A 12,734-nucleotide genomic window follows, 5' to 3' on the forward strand; every position below is an offset into this window, starting at 1 on the left:
TCTGACCAATCAGAGCAGAGCAGGCTCACGGAAAGGAGGGGTTTAGAGAGACCGAATCTTTGAACTGCTTCGAATGAATCGTTTGAGAAACGCTGGAAAATGAGGTGATATTAAATGCATATTTTGAGAAAACGAAAGCGTTTTTTGACCTTGCATGGATGTAATCCTATTGTAGGAGACTCCCAAGATAATATAAGGAACCGTAAAAATGGCATAATAGGGGCACTTTAATACAGTACATTGCGCCCTTTTTTGATTTTTTTCTTTCATTTTTCCAAGTTAATCAAATATAAATTAGAATGCATTGAATACAAAACTTATTTTATTAATTTACCGGCCAATTTAATTTAATTGTGCATGCCTATTTTTACATTTTCATCATTATAACACCCTACAATCAGGTTTAATTTATTAACATTAGTTAATGTTTTTAACAAATTAACAATTATTTTAGAAATTAACCATTTTTTTGAGAATGTAATAATCTAGGTTAATGTTATTTTATGAATATACTATTGTTCAGGTAATTCAAGTGTGTTCATAATACATTAACAAATATTTCTTTATACTACTTAAATGTATGAAATGAATTGAACCTTATCGTAAACGGTTTCGCTTTCATTTTGCACTTAATTAAAGCTCATTTTTAAAAACACTAATAATTTAATAGCACTTGTTTTATTAGACAAAATAGTATAGTTTTCTATACTTATAAATGTCTTTCATACTTGATGTCAGGATGCCCAAACTTGCTTGTAAACTTTAAAACTATTGATTTCATTTTTCCTTTTGACAAAATAGTATAGAATTTAAATATTGGCCACGGTGCAATATAGTTAACTTTTGGGTTGGCCACTTTTTAGGTTTTCAGAGTCATTAAATCATATTTTTTGGTTGAAAATGTTAAAAGAAAAGTACAAAAACAAAATAAACCAATGCAAAAACAATTCCATTTATATTACAAATTCCATTTATAAAACCATTATTATGGGGTTCCTGTAAGTTGATGACTTTCCCAAGCCAGGAAAATAACAAATGCCTGATATTTCCATGACATTTACAGTGCAACAGCTATGCATGGCACAGTAACCTGTAGCCAAGGGCTTTTCTGAGATTTCATCAAACTGATTAGTTTAAAATAAAGGGAGAATCAAAGTCTTTTTAGTCTTCTATACCTCCAAGTACCTCAAAAAAAAAATAAAAAAAGAAGAAGTAGTCGTACCACAGAAGATGCTAGTAGGCTAACATTGGCATCTTGTACGAGATTCCAACCCAAATATCAGCGTGCCACCACTCGATAACACTGTTGCGAACTCGATATGTTCGCAACAGATGGGACAACATTACACCAACAGCTCTAGCATGCATGTATCAATCAGAGCAACTGTACGCATTCAGAAAAGTTGCGATGATCAACAGATGAAACATTGTATCCGCTGTAATCGCAACGCCATTCGAATGTTCGAATTTCGGCTGTTACATTGAAACGCGCGCGGCGAACACAGTGAATGGACTGCTAAAAGCCTTACCACGAGCGCTCGTCTTCACAAACCCACAGGACGCATGTGCCCTGAGCTTCATCTTGGAGAAACTCACTCTGAAAGAGCCTGCAGACGTAAGAGCCTCTAGGCAGCTCACCGCGCATGTGTTGTTCGGATTTGCACGGAATTCAGCGGATGAAGTTGATGGATTGTTGGTAACAGAAGCACGTAGATCGCCAAAGGAGGTTTCTAGGGTTTGTGATCACAGACCACCCCGAAGGCGGGGCGAGACCCACCTTTTGGGTGGGTGTTGCGGGCAAAAAGGATGAGAATGGGAAAATCGAAGTCGTGCCATATCATTTCACAGTTAATGAGCTGTTGTCTGCAGTTGAAAGCAGTTATTGATTGTTTTGTTGATTGCTGAGAAAACTTCCTGCCATAGGCCGTGACTTATTGCATTATTGTTATTATTGCATATTAATAATATTGCCTAAAATATATTATAATAGAATAAACATATCAAATAAATACACGTGACATGCATATGCAACACGCCTATTGACGTTTTATGAGTAGCCTACTTCATAATATAACGTTAGTACGCCGCATTTAAAACACTTAATATAATTATTTCCATGAAATAGGCTACGTCTAAATGTCATTTGTGGTCAATTGCGCCAGCTTCTGGTCATTTAAAGTATGAAGCATAGAGGTAGCAAAATTCAATTTAAAGGGGTCATATCATGCTTTTTTAAAGATCATTATTTTGTGTCCTAATAGCCTATGCAAAATGGTAATGCAATTTTCAAAATGGAAATATATTTCTGTATTTAAATGTACATTTAAATAGGCATATGAAAATGTAATTATATAATTTACATTTGCCATTTCCAACAGTAGCTTTAATATTACATACTAATTTAACGCTTTATAAGTTGCGAAATGAAAATGAAAATGTATTACCCAAATTGATTTGATATATGTAATATGTCCAAGTAGAAATGGTAGCAAATAATTGATCATTTAAATGTTATTTGTCCTAAATGCATTTAGACTCACGGTTTGGACATTAGGATTGCATTTTCATCATAACGCCGAGTGATAATTATAGCAAAATTCAGTGTGTATTTCAAAATGCATTCTGAGCCAAATGTAGGCCTATAGCAAAAAAAGGTAGCAAAATGGTGATTTAAATGTCTTTTTTAATGCATTGACATTCACACTTATATGGAAGTATAGAGGTAGCAAAATTCAATTTGCTAAAATGCCCCCTCACAGAAAACTAGAAAAAATAGACAACAAATGTATCTACACTGTCAAATCATCTGTCCAATCGTCAGATATTTAAATGTGTAATTAAAATAAATTAATTATACATTTAAATTAACATCACAAGAAAAGTTTTGAAGTAGGCCTAGCTTTATGGTTTATGGTAGCTTTATGGTAAAAAGTACGACACTAATTAAACATTACGACACGCATATTTAAACACACAAAAACTGATAACAAAAACGAATAAACAAAATTAGCACTAATACACACACTGAAAAAAAAAACTGAAAATTTACTTGAAAAATGCTAGGAAACGATTTTCACTCACTAATTGCTAGTAAATTTCACAAATAATTACAAAGAAACCGCAAGTAACACACTGAATTAATGTTACGTTTTTGGGACTTTTATTTTGAAAATAGCGGCCATCTTTTAACTTTCGGTTGCGTTTACTGTAGCAAATACCGATCTCTTGTACTTTACATTTGTCGAAACATGGCTTTCCAGTGTCAGAGGGACAGTTATGTGCAGGAGGTATGTGGCTTTTTCAGATTTTAATGATATTTCGCTGTATGTGTATCGCCAGAGCAATGTATAAGAAACCGCAAGTAACACACTGAATTAATGTTACGGTTTTGGGACTTTTATTTTGAAAACAGCGGCCATCTTTAACTTTCGGTTGCGTTTACTGTAGCAAATACCGATCTCTTGTACTTTACATTTGTCGAAACATGGCTTTCCAGTGTCAGAGGGACAGTTATGTGCAGGAGGTATGTGGCTTTTTCAGATTTTAATGATATTTCGCTGTATGTGTATCGCCAGAGCAATGTATGTCGAACATTATCTGAATGTGTGAGCATCTCTGCAGTGTTTTCAATGACGGCACATGACAGCTGCAGAGAATTTACTTCGCTATGTACAATTCATGTAAAATAATTACACATGCTGATATTGACATTAACATAGTTTAAGGTACTTTTTTAAAAATGCATTTGTCACTGCAAGAGTTCAAGTCAAATACATATAAATAAAAAAAAGTCCATCTTGTTTGTCAACTTTCCTTTTACAGTTGGACACATGTGTAGTGTCTTGCGTGCCTTTAATGATATTTCGCTGTATGTGTATCGCCAGAGCAATGTATGTCGAACATTATCTGAATGTGTGAGCATCTCTGCAGTGTTTTCAATGACAGCTGCAGAGAATTTACTTCGCTACGTACAATTCATGTAAAATAATTACGCATGCTGATATTAACATTAACATAGTTTAAGGTACTTTTTTTAAAAATGCATTTGTCACTGCAAGAGTTCAAGTCAAATACATATAAATAAAAAATAAATAAAAAAAGTCCATCTTGTTTGTCAACTTTCCTTTTACAGTTGGACACATGTGTAGTGTCTTGCGTGCCTGCAGAATTAACAGTAGAGAATAATGGAAAGAAAGAAAAGCTGAAGGGCTTTAATCTGAAACTGAAAGACACGATTCTGTTTCCAGAGGGCGGAGGACAGGTGAGTTTCCCCTCTCTAATGTCATGCCATGCATGTAAATAGATACAGTATGTAAACAATCCCTGCAATATTTTTCCTTGCATGAGCTTGATGTCTTATTGTTTTTCATTTCCAGCCTGATGATCATGGGACGGTTGGAGGTGTCAATGTCCTGCGTGTGTTGAGACAGGGTCCAGAGGCGGTGCATTTCATCAGCTCTGCACTGGAGGAGGGTCAGGAGGTGCACATCAAACTGGACTGGGAACGGCGCTTTGACCACATGCAGCAGCATTCGAGTAAGGAAGGAATGAGTGTGTTTAGATGAACTATTACTTTAACCTTGTAAAGGCTGATATATAAAATAATAGTCAGGAAAAAATCTAATTAGACAAAAGATTGCAATTTGTTTTTCTTGAGTTTCAAATTTGATTCATCAGGGTTTTATTACTCTTTATAGTATGATATAGTGAGAATATGCAGCTTTAGTGACACTAGGGGAGGAAAAAACACGTCAGGCCTAAAATGAGCAACAGTATGCAGTTTTGTGCAGTTGCTGATATTTATATTTCAAACCAGATAAAATTCTGATAGCTTGTAATGTAAATCAATTAGATCTTCGTAACAGTAACAGACTACTTATGTAATGCATGTAAATATCAGTTGTTGCTATTTCCTAATAATGTGTCTTAGTAAGATGATACTTAATGCTTAGTTTTATGATCAAAGCTCTGTAGTTTTTATTGTGGGGGCAAAGCATATAGTGCAATGCAATACAATGATGATTGAGAGAGGAACAAAATTATGCATGATATGGATAATCAAGTAAACCTGAGTTGCTTCAGTCCATTCAGTCATTACTAACAATAAAAAAAGGTATTTATATGGTTGCCTAATCAACACACACACACGGCCTTTTACTTACTAAAAAAAAGTATTTATCAATCAGATGACATAAGGCATCTACTAGATTGTGTGCAACAGGTTTTTCCACAAACTTTTGATCATGTTGATCATGTAGAGGGCTTAGAAATTTGCACATCAAATATGATACAGTAGGCTTTATAGGGTTAAATGAAGCTCAAACTAATTTCATCACATGCTTATTGTAATTTTTAAAGGTCAACACTTGATCACAGCTTTAGCTGATACAATGTTTGGATACAAAACTACCTCTTGGTAAGAGCTTTGACAGGATCTATTAAATGATTTGGGAAATAAATTTGATTTCTAAATGTTAAACCATCCGGCTGGTTATGAAATGATCCAGGGATTTAGGACGTCAGCGTAGCAGCATAGAGCTGGACACAGCCACGGTGAAGCCTGGAGAGATGGAGGCTTTGGAGGCGGCTGTGAATGAGAAGATTCGTGCACACATTCCAGTTGCTGTCAATCTCCTGTCCGTTGATGATCTTGCTGTGGAGAAGGCATGTGTGCACCTTCAGAAATCATCTTTTAGTTTTTTTAGGAATCACATTTTCACAACATTTACACACTTTAAGTTGTACAAGCCAAACTACAGAACAAGTGAGTTATGTTTAATCAGTAATTCAATGTGCGCAATAATAATAAAAAGAATAACGACACAACATTAATTAAATTTAAAATGAAACAAAGCAAAAAACAAAAATGAATAATCAAAATAAATTATATTCAAAGTGAAAAACTATAATATACACTGTTGTTCAAACGTTTGGGTTTGCTAATATTTTTGCTAATATGTTTTTAAAAGAAAGTCTCTTATGCTCACCAAGGGTGCATTTATTTGATCAAAAATATAGTAAACAGAGTAAAACTGTAAAATATTTGTACAATTTAAAATAACTCTTTTCTGGTTGAATGTATTTTAAAATATAATTTATTCCTGTGATGCAAAGCTGAATTGTCAGCATCACTTCTAAAGTCTTCAGTGTCACATGATCCTTCAGAAATCATTCTAATATGCTGATTTAATGCTCAAGAAACCTTTATCGTTATTATTAATGTTGAAAATGGTTGTCCTGCTTAATATGTTTTGTGGAAACCACAATTTGCTACCATTCAAAAGTTTGATGTAAGTATGATTAAACAGAAAAGATTCATATTTTTTTACAGCAAGGGTACATAAAGTTACAAAAGATTTCTATGTCAGATAAATACTTTTTATCTATATTAGATCAATATATAAATATTTTTTTAGATTTCTGTTCATCAAAGATTACTGCAGTTGAGTGAAGTTTCTTCAAAAAAATTTAAGCAACATTGATAATAATAAGAACCATTATTAATAATTAAACACCAAATCAACTTTGCCATCACAGAAATAAATATTTATTATGTTTTGTGGAAACCATGATACATTTTTATAGAAAGTTCAAAAGAACGTTTATTTAAAATAAAATAAAAATTGTAACATTATAAATGTCTTTACTGTAACTTTTGAATGAATAAATGCATTCTTGCATATGCATGATTGTTATCTGGAGCTAACTACAACAAAACTGAAATTAAAAGCAAATTTAAAAATGCAAATTACTACAATTTTATATTGAGATAAGAAGGGAAAACATTCTTTGTTTCCAGTTGCCTTTATTTTGATTTTATTTATTTTTTTTTTAAGTTGTGCAGCAAATCTTTCCCTTCTTTCCTCAATTGTGGACAACAAAATCCCATTATTTTTTATTATCTTCTTCCTAAGTTTATAGAATTAAATAAGTATCTTTATCTGTATCTTTTGGTGACATATAGTGAAATATATCTTTAATGATTTTAAAATAATACTGTCTCCCAATTCACTTCTACTTTGCGCAATACTAACAAATCAAATTTTTACTATTCTCATGAACAGGTGAGAAGCCGTGGTCTTCCTGATGACCATGCCGGCCCCATCAGGATCGTTGACATTGAGGGTGTAGATGCTAACATGTGCTGCGGGACTCATGTGTCCAACCTCAGTCACCTTCAGGTCAGCCCTCCTCTCCCTGTCGAGCACATTTTAGCTCATCCACCAACTTAACCTGTGGATTTTAGTGTATTATTCAGAGCTATTCTACTGTTTAATCTCTCAAAAAAAAAATGTCTCCTTAGGTTATAAAGATTTTGGGGACCGAAAAAGGGAAGAAGAATAAAACCAACCTGATTTTCCTAGCTGGCAACAGAGTGCTGAAATATGCTGAAAAGAGTTACAACATTGAAAAATCACTGACCGCCCTTCTCAAGTGAGTTACTTCCCTTAGGGGCCGTTTACACGTCAATGTTATCAGCCAAAAACGGGAAACTTTTTATGCGTTTTGACTGTTCGTTTACACGACAACGGCGTTTTGGAGACTGAAAACGCATATTTTTGAAAACGGGTTTCAAAGTGGAAGTTTTTGAAAACGGCACCGTTTTGTCGTTTCCGTGTAAACACCCATGGGAATCTTTGAAAACAGTGACGTCATGCGCGTGCGTAGTACATGTTAGGTATGTAGACATGCTCAGTACGTGTCGATTTTAATGGGTTAGTTCACCCAAAAATGAAAATTCTGTCATTAATTACTCACCCTCGTGTTGTTCCAAACCCGTAAGACCTTCGTTCATCTTCGGAACACAATTTAAGATATTTTTGATGAAATATGAGGGCTCTCTGAGACCTCCCATAGACAGCACGGTAACTACCACGTTCAAGGTCCAGAAAAGTACCAAGATGATCGGCAAAGTAGTGAGCGTGTGGTGGCGCCGGCACTGACCCAGATCCGGCGTAATGACGTCACAACTTTACAGTTGAACCACTGATGTCACACGGACTACTTTGTCGATCATCTTGGTACTTTTCTGGACCTTGAACGTGGTAGTTACCTTGCTGTCTATGGGAGGGTCAGAATTGAAATCGCATCATGACCCCTTTAAATTGTGTTCCAAAGATGAACGAAGGTCTTATGGGTTTGGAACATCACGAGGGTGAGTAATTAATGACAGAATTTTCATTTTTGGGTGAACTAACCCTTTAAAGGCGAGCGCAAGCAAACATACACAACAGTGGCGGAGTACATGGTACTGTTGTTGCTGCTCAAGAGTTTGCAAACGCTTCTTCAGCAAAGTGTGGATTTACTTCAGCGGAGACGCATCATATACATCATATAATCTTCACTTCCCTACAGGTACTGTTTACTAACAAGGTGACAGCGCCGTTTGGCCGTTTTCGCAGATATGTGTAAACGTGAATCGTTTTGAAAACGTTGTCGTGTATACGTGAAACTTTCTAAAAACGCAAGGGAAAAACTTTTCCGTTTTTGACTACACCATTGTCGTGTAAACGTAGCCTGTCAAGTGATATGTATGCTTTTCTTCTAGCATGAACTAATGTTTGTCGTTGTGGTTTATTAGGACAGGGGCAGATGAGCATGTTGATGCCGTGGACAAGCTACAGAAGACGGTCAAACGTCTTCAGAAGGTAACTTACTGTGTCAGTAAACAAAGATTAATCTTTCACATTTGCAGTTATTAATCATTACCCTTTATGTTCCTCTGACAGAGTAATCTAATTATCCTGAGGGAAATGGCTGTTCTGATAGCGCAGAACTTCAAAAACAAACCGGACAGAGGAAACTTCTTCAGCTTTCACAAGTGTGTTTGACTTCTCCTGTTGGAGCCTTTAGTGAATTAAAGGTTTATTAGTGACTCAAATCGACAAGAATTCAAAAGTTCAATCCAAGTTGCCTAAAAATAAGCCTTGTTGTTTTCACAGTAAAGACGGTGATAATGAGTTCATGAACATCATCGCGAATGAAATTGGATTTCAGGTGAAGTACATCTTTTATTCTTTGAATAGAATGTATTTGCATTGTTATTCCCAGATTCTGGAGATTGGAGCGTAGTTTATACTCTCATTGCTGTGTTTGTGTAGGACACAGTGATCTTTCTGACCGTGGGTGAGGAGAAGGGTGCAGGACTGTTCCTGCTCGCAGGGCCTGAGAATATCGTCACCGAAGTGGGACCTCGGTAAGACCAAGCGGCAACCTCCCGCTCTCTCTGGTGATGCCAACAAGGAAGTGACTTAAACTGTAATTCATCAACTGGGACGCTGCCAAGATGGCGACGGCCGGCTCCACCTACTTTAGGCTTCAAAAACCTCTTCAGGAACCTACGGGTGACGTCACGGACACTACGTCCATGTTTTTATACAGTCTATGGGTAAGACCCATGCTAGTTTATTCCCTTTCATTCTGACAATTTTTAACCCTGACATATGAAATAATTGTAATCCATTTAAAATGGAATAGTTTATAGAAACTTTACACAAAGTCAAAAAAATATATATTTTTTAATGTGTTTTTTGTTGTATAATTTTTTGATACGTCAGGTTTTATGGCTCATATAGTATGATATAGTACGAATATGAAACTCATACTCGAGGAAGAAAAACATCTCAGTTTTATTCAAAGGCCCAAACTGAGCAAAATATGCAATTTGCTGAGATTTACAGTCTAATGCCAAAATGTAAGATGAAATAGCTTTTAATGCAAATCAATGAGATCATCTTTATAACAGTAAAGTAGACTACTTGCTAAAATGCCTATAAATAGCAGTTGTCAAACTATCTCTACCGATTTATGTCTTAATAAGATGATTTTTAAATGCTTAGTTTTATGATCAAAGCTCTGTAGTTTTTAGTTGTGGGGTCAAAATATATAATGTAATGTAATATAATGATAACTGAGAGATGAACAAATAAACACTCCTCAATAGCCTCATGTATCTTATGTGATACTCACATTTTAACCAGTTTTTTTTATTGTTGCTTCAGCCCAGTAAGTGTTCATCTTACAACATTACTAACAATATAAAAGTAATTCTTGTGTTTACTTTAAAATCAGTAAAGATTTCACAACAAAAAGACACATGAACCATAACCTGAAGGGGGGCATTTTTAGAATAAAACTACAAGGCCTTTTTCTTACTAAAAAACTACTCTCAATCAAGATGACAGAAGGCATGTAGTAGATTGTGTACAACAGGTTTTTGATCATGTTTTGATCATTTACAGGCCTTAGAAATCTGCATATCAAATATGATACAGTAGGCTTTATAGGGTTAATTGTGTTTTTTTTTTTTATTCAAGTGGCAGCTTAATCTGGCCAAGAACCGCCCACTTAGACAAGCAAATACTGTCTGTCTGCATGTAAAGTGACTTTCACATCTCAGATAGTTCATACCACAATAATACTAGTGACATGAAAAGGAAAGAGTTCAAATGACAGTGACCGTGAACGGTTGTACATAAAATACACCTTATTTCACAGACATAACACAGAAACAATTTAACTCTGTTAACCGTTCTTCTATCTAGTTTACTTGCTACTACTTTGACTTTTTCTGCTAATATTCATTTGCTTTGGCATTATTTACTTTGTGCACCACTGCATGTCAAGAGAATGATGCTATATTAAATACCATTGCATTTTCAAATTTTTCCAAGGTTGCATGTAGATTTATGTTGTGCAGTGATTCTTCCAGTAGGTGGCACTCTTCTGAAACACGTTCTCCTGTGTTTGTGTCGTGGTGTGCAGGGTGTCAGAGCTGCTGCAGGGTAAAGCAGCAGGAAAGGCTGGACGTTACCAGGGTAAAGCCAATAGTTTGGTGAAGAGAGCAGAAGCTGAGGCTTTACTGAAGGAGCACAGCTGCAAACTCCCCACAGGAGAGGAATAAAACGACCGCAGACATACACTGACATCCAGGTGCTGTCATGATGATCCAGACTCTGTCTACACCAAACACATGCATCATGTTGCGACACGTCAAAACTAGATTATTTTGTTACAATCAATGAAACAGTCCAAACAGTCTACGTCGCAACACATCATGATGCACCTTCAGTTGATAGAGGCTCCATTTCTGTTTTTGAAGAACTACATAACTATTTTTCCCCTCCATCAAAAAAAAAAAATAATAATAATAATTTTCAATTAGTTATACTGTATATTAAACTTCTGACTTATTGCATTAAAGCCAGCTTGTGATGTTTTGGACCTTCACATTTAAATAATTTTACTAGTAATAATTTTAAGAGTACCAACGTGTAAAGGTTTTTCACTATTCTTATAATGCAAATGTCGTTTTTATGCGAATGGATTTCTGTTGAAAACATGGTAGGAAACAAATTCTAAATTAGAATTTGATAATGCCTTTTTCACTGGAAAAAATACAAATATTTATAAGGCTAATAATTTTGTAAGAGTATGAAATGTTGCACTGTTATATGATTGAGTTGTTTGATGATTGTCTTAGTTTGATCAGAATTAAATGACTCCATGGCCTATGAAGTTCAAATTGTTTTAATATTTAATTTTTTGCTTTGTTAATTTAAAGTAATCCTTCAGAAATCACCATAATGCACATAATTCATTGGTTATTTGTCAGCCATTGGACTGGTTCGTAATAATAATTGCGGAAAAAAAAAAATACTCAATTTAATGTATAAGAATAAGAAACAAGCAGCAGTTCTAGTCAGACATCTTATATATATATATATATATATGTATGTAATATGCTGCCTTGAATCATTGGGCTGTGTTGTCTTTTAAATGAACAGTTCACCTGAAATTGACAGTTATGTCATCATTTACTCAACCTCATGTCATTCCAAATTCATATGACTTCATTTATTTTGTTGAACAAAATAGATATATAAAAAGAGATATTTTGCAGAACGTTCAAGCCACTTGTTTCCATACAGTTAAATTTGGCAGGTTTTTGGCTCTCTCCAAAAAGGTGCTATAATCCAAGTCTTTGGATGTCTATGTGTGTTGAACAGAATAAAATTTAAATGATGACAATGTTTATTTGTGGGTGAACTGTTCCCTTTAAAATCATAAAGTAGGCCTGGAAAATCAGTGTGAACATTTAGAGCAGTTCAGTTGTTTTGGTCTCAGGGATTGCTTGTAGTTTTGTATTTTTGGGCCAGTGATCACCAGACATAAAGCTGATTGAAGACTATTGTGTGATTTACTCATGCCCTACTGTACCACAGAGCTTGTGCTAATAAATAATCTTCCAGTTGATATTGTTTTTGAGGCTATGGATTTATAGTGCAATTCCGATAAGGTCCACACTTGACTCACACCTGTTTTATTGGAGTTGATTTGATTAATCAAATATGTTTATGGGTGACATGCAATACTCCATTTAAAACTGTTCAAAAACAGTTCTTAAAATTCTTTCATATGGAATTGTTATGACCTCATATACTACATCAAATATTAGTAGTTTTAAAATACATTTATATGTACATTCTAAATTTAATTTAGCGTAAAATCTTGATACAGTGTGTCAACAAACCTTGTGTTTTTGTAGAAAGTATATAAAATGTGTAATAAAAAAAAAATACAAATGAAAACAACAATACGGGGCAAGATATATTTTCAGTGTTTTATTAAAAATGACCTAAAGAATTTCCAAAAAATAAAATATTACAGAAAATACATCAAAAAAGTCCACATCTTAGGGAGGACAAAAATTGTCCTCCTATATATATATATAT

General features: G+C 34.6%; 2 protein-coding genes across 2 annotated transcripts in view; one reads left to right on the plus strand and one right to left on the minus strand.

The window, feature by feature from the left end:
• Nucleotides 1–1,731, minus strand: part of LOC107708931 (phosphatidylcholine:ceramide cholinephosphotransferase 1-like) — a 30,484-nt gene extending 28,753 nt beyond the window's left edge. Inside the window, exon 1 of the mRNA XM_016513297.1 lies at nucleotides 1,530–1,731. The gene's annotated coding sequence lies outside the window, so the exon portion shown is untranslated. The remainder of the gene's footprint in view (nucleotides 1–1,529) is intronic.
• Nucleotides 1,732–3,472: 1,741 nt separating this feature from the next.
• Nucleotides 3,473–11,108, plus strand: LOC107708900 (alanyl-tRNA editing protein Aarsd1-like). Its single transcript, XM_016513263.1, has 12 exons — nucleotides 3,473–3,523; nucleotides 4,133–4,261; nucleotides 4,377–4,536; nucleotides 5,359–5,416; nucleotides 5,508–5,664; nucleotides 7,065–7,181; nucleotides 7,304–7,434; nucleotides 8,582–8,648; nucleotides 8,730–8,821; nucleotides 8,943–8,997; nucleotides 9,102–9,196; nucleotides 10,765–11,108. Exons 1-12 carry the CDS (start codon nucleotides 3,485–3,487, stop codon nucleotides 10,901–10,903), a joined length of 1,239 nt encoding a protein of 412 aa, XP_016368749.1. The 5' UTR covers nucleotides 3,473–3,484; the 3' UTR covers nucleotides 10,904–11,108.
• The last annotated feature ends 1,626 nt before the right edge of the window (nucleotides 11,109–12,734 follow it).

This window comes from Sinocyclocheilus rhinocerous, unplaced genomic scaffold (assembly GCF_001515625.1).
Source record: "Sinocyclocheilus rhinocerous isolate Xijiao unplaced genomic scaffold, SAMN03320098_v1.1 scaffold24, whole genome shotgun sequence".
Taxonomy (NCBI): Eukaryota; Metazoa; Chordata; class Actinopteri; order Cypriniformes; family Cyprinidae; genus Sinocyclocheilus; species Sinocyclocheilus rhinocerous.